The sequence below is a fragment of the Lissotriton helveticus genome, chromosome 6 (assembly GCF_964261635.1).
Source record: "Lissotriton helveticus chromosome 6, aLisHel1.1, whole genome shotgun sequence".
In the NCBI taxonomy this organism is placed as follows: domain Eukaryota; kingdom Metazoa; phylum Chordata; class Amphibia; order Caudata; family Salamandridae; genus Lissotriton; species Lissotriton helveticus.
In genome coordinates this window covers 49,233,192-49,250,854 of record NC_136067.1, presented here as the reverse complement: position 1 = coordinate 49,250,854, position 17,663 = coordinate 49,233,192, and the positions used below count along the sequence as shown (strand labels likewise).

Genomic DNA, 17,663 nt, shown 5'->3' with positions numbered 1-17,663 from the left:
TTCAATTAAAAACAAATTAACAACTACTAAAAATGTAAGAAATATATTAAAAATACAAACAATTCTTGTACAAAAAACATAGATCACATACATGTAAAATATACACTAAAATACATAACATTAATTAAAAAAAATATATTTTTAACAACTATGGGCTCGAGCCTGATGCGGTTAGGAAATCTTCCCGATCTGCTCGGTTTGGAAATGGCTCCGTCCTACTCGGATCAAGAGAGTACGACCAGCCGAGTATGATGCATCCGGATGCTTCCAGATACGATTTGGTTGGTCTCCCATTGACGTCTATGGGAGCCTATGTTCCTAACCACATCGTAATCTGGCCCTGGTCGGAAGACACGTTCTCGGTCCGATTCGAAAGGAGCAAATGTCATTAGGAGACATTCCTAACTGCATCGTAATCGGGCCCTAGGTAGGAATGCTTTCCTAACCGCATCGGAATCGGGCCCTATATCTTTGCAAACAATATTAAACACTTCAATATTTTTAAAATTGATATTACTTTCCTTAAGTCAATTTTCACGACCACAATATTCTTGCTGTCGATATTTCTGAACCACAATATTTATTGCTCGATATTTGTGCAACTCAATATTTTTACTTGATATTCTGTCTGCAAACCATTCAGGGTCTAACAGCAAGCTAGTACTGATGCAGACCCCAGACACTATTCAGCCCTCCTGCTACTGAGGTTAGCTCGAGCAGTGGACGGTAGAACAAGAGGTTTCCTGTTACAGGGAGGTGTGATCACCTCCCAACCTGGACTTAGTATATTGTGCTGGATGCAGGCACTTGCCAATGCCACAAGACTGCTTGTAAGGGCACATTTGGTGCCTTTCTTGCATACTTCATTTGAAGCAAATTCAGGGAGCTGCTGGCCCGTGCTCTGGTGGGAAACTGGAAAGGACATGGGAGTATCCTCCCCTCTATCCAGCCCCTTCCCTGGGAGGGACCAGTTAATTGTCCCAACTCTTTCCGTATGGTACTTAAGGGATTACCGGTGGATGGCTCTTCAGATTCATCTTGGGATAGGATTCAGATCCGAAACCACTTCAAGTTCTACCGTCTGTGCACTCTGGACTTTGTTGGACTTCGCTTAGGGAAACAAGACTGCATCTTGGAAGACTCCTGCTGGTCCTGGTCTTGTCATCCTGCCAGTCTTCTGCGTAATATGTGCCTTTGCTTCATCCAGGTACTTGTCCAGGCTTGTAGGCATCAAAGACATCCAAAAAAATCTCCCTTGAAGTTAAGGAGTCACTCAACTGCATCTGCAGGCACCGCAACTAAGCTGACCGTTTTACTGCTCCTGATGCCCTAAAGACTTCAAAAGGCCCAGCAACACAGGTGTTCTGCAACTCCCTCGAGGCCTGCACTATCTTCTCAGCAAGTTTGAGGCCAGTACCCTTGTCGGACCCGCTGGAACACCGCATTGACTTGCTGTTGTCAATACTTGTTGACTCTCTTCCCCAGAGAACTTTGGGTTCCAAGATGCTCCAGCATTTCTTCCCACCTAGATCTTTGTCCTCACTACATCCTCTGCCCCCCGGGCCTGCATCTTTGGTGAGGTGCTCGAGGTCCTCTTGCGAGTCCTGTGCCTTTGGCCTGTGGGTCCTCTGAAGGTTTTCTTTGACTCCAGTGGGCTCCCCTGCTTCCTCAGGTCCTGCTCTGATCTCCTGCCTTTGGTGAGTTCCCCATACCTTGCTGGTCCCAACACTGAACCTTTTTCGCTTTTCATGTCTGTTGCTGCTGCCAAGGCTAGTCGGTGCTCCTGCCGGAACCCGATCCCCTGGTTCTCGACTTCCGATATGGGACAGCTCGTGAACGGCTCCTGGTCTTCCACAGTGTCACCGGATTCTTGCAGCGGCAAAGTCATCATCAACCCTCCTGCATCTTTTGTCATCGGTGGCCATTGGTCTTACATACCTACTGGTCACTCTGAGTGGCATAGTCCCCTCTGCTTGCAGGTACTCCTCTTCATGAATCCACTCTTGGATTTCACAGGACTCTTTCACCTTCTTTGCCAGCTGCATCTTCACTGAAGTCCTTTATTATGGTCAACTGAGGTTTCCGACATCAATTCGCACCAATGCACCCAGCTTTCCTGGTGTAGGTATCCTGGTTCCTGGGGTATAGACAGGTGGGGTGACTCTCCAACATTCCATCTTCCATGGGGTTTCTTCAGGGTCCTCTGGGAAGGGACCTTCTTCTTGAAAACTGCAACTGCGACTTTCCCATTGACTTGCATTGAGCATGCTGCTGTGTTTCCACTCTGCACACAGCCTCCATGGGGTTCCTGGGTACTTACCCAAGGTGATTTCGTAGGCCTCATCTCTTTTAAGTCTTCTGGGTCAAGTCTTGACTTAGGTCACAGTACGTATTACACTTTATTAGTAAATGGTTTGGTCTTCCTCTAGAGACCACTTTGTGTTTGTGCTACTTACCTGTACTCCTTTTGTAATATTGTGTGTATTGTGTTCATATCTCCAGGTAGGAGGTATACCAACATGATAGTGAGTGTTTACAATGAATGACTATTTTTATAACTACACGGTGTGGTTCCTTTTCATTTAACCTACACTATATGACTAGTTCTGATGAACCAAGCTGCTTAACACTCCTTCTGGACTAAGCCTGAAAACTGCTCTCCACCGCTACCACGTAGAGAGCTTTCTATGGTTGTCTAAGACCACTAAAATCACCATAAGCGTTGTCTGCATTAGTGCAAAATGCTTCACTTAAATAAGTGTGCACCATAAACTAAGCCAGCCTCCTATAACCCCTCCAGCAGCCTAGCATCATGCAACCTAAACACAAGCTAAATCACTACACTGACATGCCTTACATTAACATTTGAAATAAATAAAATAAAATTAAATGTTACTTACCCATGCGCTGCATGTCCTCCTCTGTGTTATTCTGCAATCTTTGGCTCTGAATATAAGTTGAAGAGCTAACTCCCCTAACCAGTCCAGACGCTGCGCTCATGCTTTTAATGAACATAAGAGAAGCAACAGAACTGGATAGAGTGGGGTGGCTAGATGCTCATTCGGGCTCTGGAGGCCTGTTCTTGCTCTCCACCCAGCTGTCTAACAAATCTCTAGTTGGAGAGTTTCAAAGTGTCCATGTCAGGCTAGTCTTTGCATTCATCAGGCCAAATTGTGACACTTGCACTTTGGAGTGTCTGGCCACTGCTACAGTCCTCCATGCTGCCAATACACCAAGAAGAGGGCTGAGCAAATATGAGGGCTGTTTATTCCCTTCAGTGCAACACATTCTCAGTATGGATGACAGTAGCATACTGTTGTAACTTGCCCTTTTAATTAGTTGTTCTCTCTAAGGAATGTTAACCATGTCAGCATTGGAATGCATTGACCTCAGTGCTGAGTGTATGCTGTGGCATTTGGCTGCTGGTGTGGAATGTCTGGTGGGTGTATATTAAACTGAACATGAAGTTCCAATGAGTTTCCTCATTTTAATAATGGCGATGATCAGCTGGAAACATACACCCACTGAAGAACCATGTGTGAGTTTTACAGCCTGCCAAGTAATTTTCTGACTTATTTCAACGAGGTTGGTCTACCTAGCATTTTGTGCTTATGAGGGCTAGATTTGCGTATAGCCTTTCAGGCAATTTGCGGAGCATTTGGGACTTAAGGTGCATAACTCTGTGATCGTACTTTATTTTTGTCATATTTAACTGCAATTGCGGTAGCGGAACCAGAGTTTGCCTGCCTGCATTGAGCACTTGTGCAACTGTTTCAAAAGTAATTAACTCACCAAGAGGCCTCCAGTGTTCCTCCAACTCGTTTGGAAAGTGCGTGTCTCCTCCCTAGTCAGATCTGTGACGAAACAGAAGCTGCAGAGCCTGACGTATTGACGTGTGTGTGCCGACGTGATTATACAGACATCACAGAAAGACTGGTACAACAACCTGAGAATGCAGGTTTCCGCATTGCTTTAAAGCATGTAAATCACAAAGACAGTGCTAGAATGCACGTTTGGGTACATTTTAGTTTTCACCAGCAGCTACATTAGTTTTCCTGATCTTCTTATGTAGAAAAGAAGAAGAGAAGCAGTTTAAGCATTTATGTTAGCCTATTGTTTTGCCTTATTATTTTAAACTTTTATTTTAAATTGTTATATTAGCTTGTTGTGTTGGTTTGTTAATTTACTTTCCTTTCAGATTGTCAACGTCCAGTAAAATGAGTCAGCCACCTCAGTTTCTATCTGAACGTGGCGAGCCAATTCTACCATTGAAAAAATTGAAACCTCTTTTCGACTCCTACCTGATAGCCATTGGGGGAGAAAGATTATCTGCATCCAGGAAGCAAGCTGTGCTCCACAACCTCGGCATTGAAGGTGGAAACATCTATGATAGCCTAGATCCTATACCAATAGGAAGAGAAGCGGGTGAACCCAATGATGTATGCGAAATGAGTGTATTACTTTTATAAATACACTTTGTGCCACGACTCAATGTTGTAATGGAGCGGCACAAATTTCTAATGCTCACACAAGCTAAGGGAGAAAGTGTTGCCAAGTATGGACTGCATTCCCTCATCCAAGATCAACTAGTGTGATGCACCAATGACCTTAAGATCCAGGAGAAACTACTTTATCAGAATCCCAATCTCAAAGAGGCAATCACCATTTTAGAAAGTATAGAACATACTTCTCATTGGGTGAAGGAAATGCGCAGTAATAATGTAACCACAGATGTCCGCACCGACTCCATTAGAAGTGACCCTGACAAATTGTTTTTTCAGAGGCTGCAATTGCAACTATGTCTAAGTCCATCGTTAAATTAGAAAAGGGATCCGGCAAAGCAGAGAAACCAAAGTTCAATTCCAACTGGAACAAAGATGGCAAGACAAAATACCCGAGATGTGGTAGTCTCAACCACGGGCCCAATTTTCCAAATAGTTTTGCCAGGAGTACTAATTGCAGAAACTGTGTGAAAAAGGGATATTATGCCCATAAGTCCAGGAATGCAAAAGTAAGCATGATTGATGACGAGGAATTATCACCGCAGGCTATGTACTGCATTACAGATAGTGTTTACAAATCTGTACATGATGTTAAAGGTGTTGACACTGGTAGTCTCTCAATGCCAAAATGGGACATAACTGTTGGCAATGTAATAGTTCCTGTTCTTGCCCATTCAAGTTTGCCATACACTTTACTCAGTGACAAATTTTGGGATGGCACTCCCACCTTCAGAGCTGTTAAACTATTGCCTCCCAACATCAACCCAGTGGGTTATGGTGGACAGAGTATCGACCTTGTTGGATTTTGCATCCAAACCATCATGTTCAAAGACAGAGAGACTGTCTGCAAGGTCTATGTTGCTAGACATGGAGACACCCTTTTGGGCTGGCGACATCAATGTGACCTTGGTATCATTTTGAATCCAAATGCTCCCAACCAGGTGATGTTGATAACACCCCATGGCGATCATCAGGATATTACAGAGAAATACCCTGAAGTCTTCAGTGAAAATCTAGGACTCCTTAGAGACTTCAAACCCAAGAAAATCTTAAAGGACAGTGCAAATCCTGTTGTACGCCAAGTCAGGAAGATCCCAAACCTCATGATAAAGCCACTCCAAGAGGAACTGAATAGATTGCTTCATTTGGGTGTCATGGAAGACATTGAATCTTCAGAGTGGCTGGCCCCCATCGTTTTGGCCCCAAAAGACAAAGGCACAACGATTCAGATGTGTGTAGACTTGAGAATCCCTAATAACTGTATGCAGGTCGACAGGCAACCATTACCTAACATCAATGAGGCCCTGACGAAGTTGGGAGGTGCCTGCTTCTTCAGCGTTATGGATTTGTTGTCGGCCTATCATCAGGTCATGCTGCATGAGGACTCTAAGGCTCCGATTTCATTTGTAACACTTTTAGCTGCCTATAGGTTTGTGAGAATGCCTTTTGGACTAGCCAGCGCTGCTGCGCGTTTCCAAAGAATTATGAAGGATGAGCTATCAGGAATTGACTCAGTTCTATTCTTTCAAGATGACATATTGGTCTTTGGACAAAATAGAGACAAACATGACGAAGTGTTGTTCAAAGTTTTATCCAGGCTTCAAGAACGGGGGCTCACTCTCAAAAGAGAGAAGTGCAAATTCAGAGTCAGCTCTGTATCCTATCTAGGACACTCTATTTCAAAAGAGGGTATCAGTCCCAAAATTTACCTTGTTGAGGCAACGTTACAGGCTACAGCTTCCTCGAACAAGGACCAAGCTAGGTCTTTCCTTGGGTTATACGAGTACTACTCGAAATTTGGGCTAGATGTAGGTAATTGCAATTTACCGACTCTAAAATACCGAACTTTACCGAATCGGTAAATGCAATGTAGGTAAAAATTCGGTATTTTTTATCGATTCTGTAAAAATCGGAAACTGCCATTCGGAATTTACCGAATCGGAATTTACCGAATTGGTATTTACCGAATCAGTATTTCCCGAATCAGTAAATACCGATTCGGTAAATACCGATTCGGAAAGCAAATAAAAGTGAAACTTAAGTAGGCAGCCAATCAGGTGCTACCACTCTCCCCCTCCCTACCAGGAAGTGGCTACACAGGCAGCTGCAAGTAATTAGAAGCTTCTGGAGAGACTGTGAAAGTTGAGCTGAGTCCCTGAGCCACAGGAATACGTTTGTGCTTTAAAACTTTGAAAATGGCAAGCAGCAGTGAAAAGGAACAGCCAGAGAGGAAGAGGAAAATTAAATTTAGCACCATGGAGCTGCAGGTCCTCGTTGAGGAGGTGGTGAAGGAACACCAGAAATTGTTTGGCAAGCTGTCTCTGACTGTGGCTGAATCTGCCAAAAGGAAGATTTGGCTGGAAATACAAGCAAAGGTGAATTCTGTAGGAGTGACTCCAAGGGACATAGATGACCTGAAAAAGAGGTGGTATGACCTGAGGAGCCTGATTAAGAAAAAAATTGCAGAGCTCCACAAAGAGGCAAACAAAACTGAAGGAGGGAAGAACCGTGCACCCCCCCGACGGAGCTGGAGGAGCTGGTGGGGTCCACCATTGAACCAGAGAGCGTCTGTGGACTGGGAGATGCAGACAGCTCAGCCTGAGCTGCCACCAGAAAAGGTAAGACGCATGCACAGCAATCACCCCTACCCCATCACCTTCCTTTTACCCTATGTGGCAAAGTTAACCCCAGTTCAGTAGAGGTAGCACTATACAGGAGCAATGCATTATGGGACATGTAGTCATTAAATGAAACACCATGTCATACAGCACAGCAAGCAACAAGTTAGGCTAATCATTTCAGACATAATCAAGTTCAGGCAACATGTACATTGTTTCAGTGAGAATTATTTAATTATAGATGCAGTAAGGCAGGAGCACAGAGCTAATGTACGCTTATATGTCCACAGGCGAGACATCTCGCAGGTGTACAAGGGAGAAGGAAGGCACGGTAGCAGAGAGGGATGACAGCCAGGAGGCAGCCACAAGTGCAGAGAATGTCACAGAGGACACAGGTGCACCAACAACACAGCCACCATCCCAAGACCTTGAAATGTCTCCACATCTGCTGGCGTCCCCAGAACGATCAGGATCCCCTCTGCCCCTGTCCTCACCTGAACTGCCTGCATCACTGCCTCTGACAACACCTGCATCACAAAAGAGCAAGAGGCATGTAGTTGTCCCACTAGTCCAAATGGAGTCATCAGTAGGTGACATGGAGGGGGACGACACTGAAACCTTGGCTGGGGAAGGAAGCACTGCCACACGGCAGTCCAGTGCAGAGGGTGCCCGTACATGTACCAGACGCCGCAGGCCCAGAGATAGCAGTGTTGCAGCACATGTGGAGGGTCCCAGTGTCTTCCGTGGGCTGGCGGGTAGCATGGTCAAGATTCAAAGGATGCACGGGAAGGCCATCCAGTCTGTGCAACGCCAGAAGAGGAACCTGAACACAAATGTGGAAGACATAGGGAAGGGCATCAGAGAACTGGTTGATGTGAACAAGGAGATGGCTGCAGGGATGCGGGACATGACACAATCAGTGCAGCTTCTGTGCAGTAAACTGGACCAGGACATGTCAGCAAGGCGCAAGGAGAGGCAGCATGCGCAGCAACAAAGTAAGGCAATGAACAGCCTGGCCACAGCCACTTCCCTGCTATGCAGACGATGCATCAACATGCAAGAGGGACTCACACATAACAGCAATGAGGTGTCTAGGGGCATTGCTAGGGTGACCAGTGCTGTAGAGGTGCTGATTAATGCACTGACAGCACAAACGGCAGCTCTGGATGTACCGGAAACTGAGGAAAGCACCAGTAGGAGCAGCATGACAAGCCCCCTTGTTGTTGAGACACGGAGGAGCAGAAGGCGCCATGGTGAGCCAACAGCCCAAACACCCAGTGAAGAGAGCCAGCCACTTACATCTGGCCCTGGTAGGCATGTGAGGAAATGACTTGTACAGTAAATAGGGAAGTGACCCAGCACTACCATTATTAAATGAATTACATTTGTGTTACATCTTTGTGCTTTTGAGTACCTGCGTTTAGCCAAATATTAAACTACATTGGGTGCATACTCCACCAGTCGGTGTCTCTTCACTTACTTAAAAGTAGTTGCGTGTGATCTCTGCCCGTCTGTGTCTGCCATCTGTTGGTGTGGCAACTCCTGCTGTGTTGGGTTCAGGCATTGTATGTTCATCATCATGGTCATCATAGTCGCTCAATTGCACCTCAGTGCCCTTCTTAGTAGCAAGGTTGTGCAACATTGCACAAGTAACAATCATCTTACAGCAGATGATTGGTGAGTACTGCCGTGCCCCTCCACTTTTGTGGAGGCAGCGGAACCTGCTTTTTAACAGCTCAAAGATGTGCTCCACAATGTTCCTAGTAGATTTGTGTGCCACGTTGTATCTTCTCTGGCTTGGGGTTGAAGGGTTGAGGTAGGGTGTCAGGATGAAAGAGCGGACGGCATATGCACTATCCCCTATTTGTAAATGAAAAAGCCATTACTCACATGCATACATACCCATACATCTGTAATATCTATCAAGGGAGTGTCACACAGGGTTTCACCTAACAGGTATCCTTTGCCAAATTCCCCCGCTGTCAGGCTTGTGTAGATTCCACTGTTCTGAAAGATGTAGGAGTCGTGGATACTTCCTGGGAACTTGGCCACTATGTCCGTGATAATGTACTTGGCATCACAGATTACCTGTACATTGATTGTGTGGGTTGACTTCCTGTTCCTGTAAATGTACTCTGTGGCAGCAGGTGGGCATATTGGGATGTGGGTGCCATCAATACAGCCGATGACGTTTGAGAAATGTGCAATTTGATAAAAGTCAGTCTTGGTCTTCAGCAGTTCCGCGTGAGTTTCAGGGAAGCTGATGTAATGATGCATTCTCTGCATCATGGCCTCTAGGAACTTCCTGAAGAGACAGGACAGGCAGCTGTGGGACACCCCACCTACCGCAGCAATCACATTCTGGTAACTCCCAGATGCAAGCAGGTGTAGGCTACAGAGCACCTGCACATCTGGTGGGATGGCGTGCGCCCTTGGGGTTGGGTGCTCCAACAGTGGGTGCAGGTCCCTGATCAAGTCCAGGATGGTGTGGGGATGTGGCCGTTGCAATATCTCTGGCTCAGTTAGCTGAAATAGCGTTATCCTCTGCCTGTAGACTTGTTCCTCCCTGCTCCAGATCCTCTCCCCTGCTGTCTGTAGACATAGCCACCTTGCTATCACTTAGAATGCCGCCATTCTGGTCACACTGTTGCATTTTGGGCCCTTTTTTATAGCCTGCACCTGGTTACCACCTGCTTCCAATCCATGGTAAATGCCGACTCTTAAATACCGAATTTCATGAAATTCGGTATTTTAGAAGTTACCTTCATCTCAAAACTCATTTTTTAGCATTTCTTATTTACCGATTCGGTAAAATTACCGAATCGGTAAAATTACCGACTCGTATTTACCGAATCGATATTTTTTGTGACCCTACATCTCAATAACCAAATACCGGTCGGTAACGGACGAAATTCTGTATTTTCGGCCGTTACCGACCGGTGTTTAGCTACCTACATCCGGCCCTTTATTTGCAATTTTGCCAGTGTTTGACTACCCTTAAGATTAATACTAAAAAAGCGGGTTGATTTCAAGTGGTCTGAATACTGCGATGTTGCTTTCAAGAAGGTCAAAGGTGAGATTGCACTCATGCCTACCTTAGGCCATTTTAATGTACATAACAAAACAACATCACCACCGATGCCAGCTTATGGGGTTTGGGAGCTGTTCTGTCCCAGATGGTTGATGGTAACGAGAAGGCCATTGGCTTTGCCTCGCGCTACCTGAAGGGAGCCGAGGAGCGTTACTCAGTGATTGAGCATGTTTGCTTGCTCGTGGGCCATCTACCATTTCAGGTTCTATTTGTGGGGGTTGCCATTCCTTGTCTGAACTGATCACAAGCCCCTGGTACACATGTTTGCATGGAGGAATGGTGTGAGCACTACCCCCTGGATTAAAAGATGGATTGAAGGATTTTGGGAGTATAACTTTACGATTAAGTACCTGCCCGGTCTCAGAAATATCCCAGCAGATTTTTTTTCTAGGATGCCACTTGAAAAAGATGTTTCTAACTCCTCTGACCGTACTGTGTCTTGGGTGAAGGAATGTGCTCTCAACACAGAGGAATAGGTAGCTGGTGCCTACTGCGATGTCTCCAGGGGAACACTAATGGAGTTGGTTGTTAATGGTTGGCCTGCTCTTCCTGATGTTCCCAGTATTGCCAAACCTTTTTGGAATGTTCGTGATGAGCTAAGCATTGTTGAGTGTGAGCTTTTCAGAGGGGATAGATGAGTTCCTCCTTGCCCCTTAAGAGAAAAAATTATTAATCTAGCACACAAGGGTCATCTGGGACGTAGTATGACAGAGGCAAGAGTCAGGGAATCCTACTGGTGGCCAGAGGTTGACAAGCATGTTGAGGAGGTTGTCAGAGATTGCACCATTTGTGCCACAAATGACAAGTCCAGGAAAGTCAACACGTCACCGCTCTCTCCTGTGGCTCTTCCTGAGCGACCTTGGTCCAAACTTGTCATCAACATGATTGGACCTTTTGAGATGGTGGCCCCCTCGGAAAGATTTGTTGTTGTTTTGGTTGACTACACTTCCAAATGTATATCTGCATGCTGTTTGAGTTCTGTTATTACTAAAAACATTATTGAATCCTTAAAGGATGTATTCACCTCTGAGGGACTAGCTGATGTTTTGGTCTCTGACAATGGGGTGCAGTTTACCTCTCAGGAGATGACTGATTTTCTAAAAAAAACTCTTTATCACCCACCATCGTATGGCCCTCTATGCACATCAGGCAAATGGCCTAGTGGAAAGCTTTAACAGACTTGTGAGAGCGTGTGCCCAAAGTGCTATTGACACTGGTTTCCCCCTTAAGGCTATCCTTAGAGAAAAAATATAGACACACAGGAACACTCCCAACAGTGTTACTGGTTGTTCTCCATTTAGACCATTTAGGAGACTTAAGGGCAGGGCAGCAGGTTCCAAGCTCAGTCCTGTGTGGTTGAGTCTTAAAGACAGGAACAACTCTGTAAATGATTGGCGAGTCAGAAAGTATCAGGAGGGTTACAAACAAAGGTTTGATACCACAATGGGAGTGCACAAGTCTGACTGGAAGGTGGGCAATCTTGTTTTTGTGAAAAAGGGCGTGTGGTCTCTCAAAGGTGGTACCAAGTTTTTTGGTCCCAAACGCATCATCAAAGGTATGAGAAATGTTGTCATGTGTGAGGATGTTTGGAGCATGTCCTGCCTTTCTAAATGTGGTAGTGTGGATGGTAATGTGTGTTTTCAAAGGGATTGTAATGTGGGTTTACAACCCCAGGCCAGAAATGATCCTCCTGGGCACTCTGTTAGATTTAGAAGACCACTTCCACATCTTCAGGATTATGCTCTTAAGTAGAAATGTAATTTCTTGCATTATTTGCTCTTGTGTTCTCCTCTGTTTCTTTACCTCCTTACTGCCCTTGTTTCTTCTGTCCTTTCCCTTTGTTCTTCTTTTGTTTTATAAAGGGGATATGTTCTCTTTAAGGAATGCTAACCATGTCAGCATCGGAACGCATTGACCTCAGTGCTGAGTGTCTGCTGTAGCGTGCGGCTGCTGGTGTGGACTGTCTGGTGGGTTTATATTAAACTCAACATGAAGTTCTAAGAAGTTTCCTCATTTTATTACATACCCCATATACCAATCTGATGGCATACTTCTGGCACTTACAGTGCTATCCCAGATGTCCCACAAGCCTTAAGCCACTACTGCACTAAGATGAGTAGTTGTGCAAATTCTCAGAATGAAAATATCTCGTTCATTCTGCCTCTGAGCAGCTCTTCCTTGTGGAATATTGAAGAGTCCACCTTCACAACTTTGGTTTATGGTTTTAGGCAGTCGTTAGTCACAGCCATAAACATACACAATAGTCTTGTTATAAGTCTATGAGCCCGATTCACAGAACTAACTTAAGACAAAATCCTAAACTTACTACCATTTTGGCATTCACAGAAGACACTTACTCATTTTGGTATTCACAGAAGGCAGGTACTCAAAATGGTAGTAAGTTTAGGATTTTGTCTCAAGTTTGTTCTGTGAATCGGGCCCTATGTTTTTTCTTTTCCCCATGAAACATCGAGGGTAATATGTGCACTTGCTGAAGAATTTAACAAATAGGAAATCATGCAAATTTCTCTTTTTGTACACTGATATTAGCCCGCACGTATCTGCATCGAGACACAGCAACCATATTGGGTAAATGTAAACTAGACCATCAAACTCTTCAAGCTGTTTAGTGTCTGAATGAATTTATGTGATAAACACTGACTCATAACAAACGTTGTGGGCACTTGTGATAAAATATATTTATTTATGTTGGGCTTTCATTCCATATACATCGGGTTACTGAAAATATGATTATTCTTTTTCATAGCCTCATCTTGCAGCAGTGTTTGATAACGTGAATGAGGCAGAGTTCCATGCCAAGGAATATGACCGCATCATTTCGGTTGTATCACGGGAAGGAGAAAAGATTCTAGTAAGATTTCAATTTTCATCTAAAGTAGTTTCATAGTACAGCACCAACATGTAAACAATGCCATTTGTGTACCAGTTCTTGCATACATTTTAACAATATTCATGGGGCCAACATTTTTCCCTGTGCTCCCGACAGAGGCTAATGTGCCATTTTGTGAGATCCCTGCCTTCTTGGCTGGGATGTCTCCCCTAAAAGTGCATCCATCGGTGCCACGTCTGCATTTTCAACAAGTATGAATGCGGACCAGCTTGCCTCTTTTCAGGGTGCGTAGTTGTTTCTGATGAGATAAAAAAAAATAATGGGCATGACCAAGGGGGTAGCCAAAACATTATAATACACCCACTACAAACCAAAGCTCTCACAGCATTAAGCAAACAAAGCAAATCATTACAGCCCTCACCCGAGGAACTCTCTTGTCTCTTCCAAACAAGCATCTATTCATTCATCCTTTCATCCTTCTAATCACCTGCTGATAGCCACAATTTCACATTTGCATTATGTCATCTATTCATTCTTTCATCTACATTTCACCATAACATCCTTCCCCAGATCATATCTAAACCTATCCATCCATCTCCAATCCATCAATCTATCTGTCTATCAAGCCGTCCATTCACCCTTTCATTCATCCATCTCTAGATGCACCCTTTCAGTCATCCATTCATCCATCCTTTCAGTCATCCATCCACCCTTTCACTCCATCCATCTATCCATCCACCCATTTACTTGTTAACATCTATTTTCCCTTTCACTCATTCATCTATCCACCCTTTCACACATTGATCCACTCTTCCACCTATCCTGTCATCCGTCCATCCATTTACCCTTTCACTCATCCATCCACTAACCCATTTAATTTCATTTTTCATTTCATAATGCTTTATTCGGAACAAGAAACAAGTCCCTAAAAGCACAACATACAAAATACAGTAAAAAGAGCGGTGGCCATACTAACGCAAACTATACAGATAAGTTAATAATGGTTAAAACTGCATAATTTTCCTAGCATTAATTGATTTTAAAAGGAAGGTAGCTGTGTAAAAACAGACATCAGGGTGATGAAAGTTAAAAAGCAGTCTCATGGAGTCTTTTACAGTCCTAACTCCAAACTTTACAAACACAGGTTTAAGATAAGCAATCCGCAAGTATTTATACAGTTGACAAAACAAAAGAAAGTGCATAGTGCTTTGTAAACAAATATTATCGCAGGGGCCAACAGCGGGTGACCGCTGTTGTGGGAAGGCCACTAGATTGTGGACTATCCCAGTTCTCAATATAGTCAACACAAACCAGTTTGCCTTCCAAGTCACCTGCGATAAGTACGGTTGATAGCCCAAAAAATCATTTAAATCATGGTATAGAATACAAGAGGAAAGTTCAACACTGTCTTGGTGCCGTCTGTTAGCTTGGTGATTTAAAAAAGAGTTCTTGATTTCATGTTTAGCTAGATCAGAGGCACCACAATGGTCAGTAAAAACATCCAGGCCAAAGCTCTCCTGAAAGCTGTCCACGTTATACTTTAGCCATGGGATCCTTTGATAGTTATCCAGGGACAAGCAATCAGAAATAATTGATCTACACAATGACGTCTCTTTTTTCATCTATATCGAGCGCCAAAGCATAAGTGGTCTAAGGAGAAACAAATCAGAAAGATGGAAAATACCCAATTCTTTGTGCACTAAAACGTTGGAAACTGAGCTGGGTAGACACAAAAGTCTCTTTAAAAAAGTATTCTCCTCTACTTGAAGTGGTCCCGCCGGGGCGTAGCCCCAGATACCTGCTCCGTACCGGGCCGTAGAGAGGCATCGGGACTGAAATATTTTAAGCATGTCATGGACACGCCTGTCACCCAACTTCGTGGCCAACGTAAATATGCCGTTTGAACTTCTGGCCATCTTAGATCTTACATTATTGTGCTCGCTAGACCATTTGTTATATTTATTATTTGAAAATGTAACCCCTAGATAAGAAAAATTATCAACAAGTTGAACCTTCTGCCCGTCAATGAAATATGAAAAGGGCTTCTTTCCGTTCCTCCGCCCACATTCCATTACAAAGGTTTTGGATTTGTTAATCACTAGCTTTCGTCCTTTGATAAATAGGGAAAAACCATCCATCAACCGTTGGAGGCCTATGGGGGTGCGTGAAATTAGAACCGCGTCGCGTATAATAAAACTGGGATGCGGGCTCCGTGTATTGTGGGAGCATCCACTGCCATAGATTTTAAGGTGGAATCTATTTCGTTGATAAAAAGAGTAAAAAGCAGTGGGGCCAACACACATCCCTGTCTAATTCCACTCCCGATTTTAAACTTGGTGGTGCATTCCCCTTTGGTACCGTAACGTACTCAAGCACGTAATTTGGTGTACAGTCGTGCCAGGAAAAATACGATACCCTCAGGGGCCCCCATTTTGATAAGCTTGGCCCACAGGATGGCGTGATCCACTAGGTCGAAGGCACTACTTAAATCCGCAAAGCAGAGATAAATAGAGCCTGTTTTTGCTAGGGTATATTTACCGATAAGCAAGTCTAGGTTAAGACATTGCTCTATCGTTCCACGGCCTTTCCTGAAACCAAATTGACTGTCAGCCAGTATACCATTCTCCTCCACCCATTCTTCTAATCTTACCATGAGAACTCGGCTCATGACTTTTACGGAAGAATCCAACAAGGAAATCGGGCGATAGTTCTTAACATCCCCACGATTGCCTTTCTTAAATATTGGGATAATTATGGATTCTTCCCATGTGGGAGGCACCTCATTGCAGACTGCGGCATTAAAAATGTTAGTTAAAAGAGGACCCCATACCTCGGGAACTAATTTATAGACATCGATTGGGACCCCGTCCGGACCCTGTGCTTTCCCCCTTTACTAGCCCTGATACTATCTAAGACCTCTGGAACGGAGATGTTAAGTGGCAGATGAGGCCATCTAACTGCTGTATCCTCCCTTACACTGCACAAATCAAAGATGTTAGAGAAGTGAGAAATCCACTCTTCCCTAAGAATGGTGGTTGTTAATTCAGGGATTTTTTCATCTTTAAGAAAAGGGGAATTAATTGTTTTCCAAAACAGGGTACAGTCGTTCAGTTCAGCAGCCTGTGCCAAATTATGTTATGTTATGTTAATTTCGATTTATATAGCGCCAAATCACCGACAGGTCTCTTAGCGCTTGCTTTGGGAACCCGTCCTGGCTTTCCCTGCGAGATTACCCCTACTGGGCATCCCCAAGGTGAAGACCAGGCATCCCGCCGTGGGGGGGCCGTAGTGTAGATTAAGCAAGCTATTGCCCAGAGCTGTAGAGTGTGAACCCATGATTTGAGTAGGCACCGAGGCGAGAATTATTGAGTCTGTGGACATTTGGGCTCAAGACCCTGCCGCGTCGGGAATTGAACCCTGGTCCCGGGTCTGACCTCTGCATCAGGGTCTGCCTCCTCTAACCAGTGAGCCACACTTCTCCACTTCTCCCACGCATCCTGCTGGAGCTCCGCTTTCCTGCGTTTTAAAGTTTCCTTATAACTGCCTCTGAGGTTTAAAACCAAGCTCTTGTCTCTGGGTTTGGCTGCTAGTGCCATTTTTAATTCTTTAAGGGCTAAGGTACAGGCTTGGTTAAACCATCCCCGCAAACGGCCTTCCTTATGCTTAGACGCAATGGTGAGTTTAAAATCAATTATAGAGTTAATATAAATGTATCGTTTTATAGAGTTTGCAGTGGCATCACCGTCATCTAAAATCCCTACTATTTCTGACAAACAACTTTTAATAATGGAACCAGACGTGATCTCAGCCTTTTCCCCTTTCCATCTGATTCTCATACCATTGGGGCGGTGGGGTTCAATGTTATTAATACTCCCCGTAATGGGAGTCCCTTTGTTTTCCCATAACAGGGCCTCTACAGTCAAGCAATTATGGTCACTAAGCTGCATATCTACAACTTTAGGTGCCATAATCCAGGGTTCTAGGCTCGAGGAGATGCAGATGTAATCAATCACTGAGGTAGCTCCACGGCCTGTGAAGGTAGGGGTGTATTCCTCACTATCGTTTTTCTCATTATCCATAATATTCATATCGTGTCCATGGAGGAAGAGATTTAATGATTTCCCATAATGATTATGTTGAAAGTGTAAAACTCCCTCTCCTTGACAATTTACTACCCCGCATAAGTTTAGATCAGAAAAAGGGCAGGTGGCAGCATTAAAATCCTCTGCCATAAACAGATCAAAGACGACATTAGAAGCTTTAATAATATCGTCGAGGGCATTTGATAGTGCTTTTACCGCCTGGTCCCTAGTGTTGTCAAAAATATTGTTATAAAAATTAATTAAAAGGATGTTCTTGCCATCTGCATTATACAACCACAGGATCTGAGAATGCACCCCCACTTTTACATATTTTTTAACCAACAAAGGAGTTTCAACAGAAATCAAAACCAGGAGACCCCCTTTCGCTCTCCCCGATGAAGTCCAATAGCGGGTAGCTGATATGAGACGAATCCGTCATTGTCCTTAAAGTCCAGGCACCAAGTTTCCTGGAAACATATAATTTCAAATAAGGCTAAAAATTCTGTCCAACCCAGACAA

At 44.3% G+C, this 17,663-nt stretch overlaps 1 protein-coding gene and 1 long non-coding RNA gene across 9 annotated transcripts in view; one reads left to right on the top strand and one right to left on the bottom strand.

Moving 5' to 3' along the window:
* DNAH8 (dynein axonemal heavy chain 8) overlaps nucleotides 1-17,663 on the top strand; it is a 10,041,960-nt gene that overhangs the window by 4,861,366 nt on the left and 5,162,931 nt on the right. For all 7 annotated transcript variants that reach the window (XM_078647354.1, XM_078647353.1, XM_078647356.1 and 4 more), the window contains one exon: nucleotides 12,979-13,083. In XM_078647354.1, coding sequence (XP_078503480.1) covers nucleotides 12,979-13,083 — 105 coding nt within the window. The remainder of the gene's footprint in view (nucleotides 1-12,978; nucleotides 13,084-17,663) is intronic.
* Nucleotides 13,130-17,663, bottom strand: part of LOC144762203 (uncharacterized) — a 130,414-nt gene continuing 125,880 nt past the window's right edge. For both annotated transcript variants that reach the window (XR_013596064.1, XR_013596065.1), the window contains one exon: nucleotides 13,130-13,360. This is a non-coding gene — a long non-coding RNA (uncharacterized LOC144762203). The remainder of the gene's footprint in view (nucleotides 13,361-17,663) is intronic.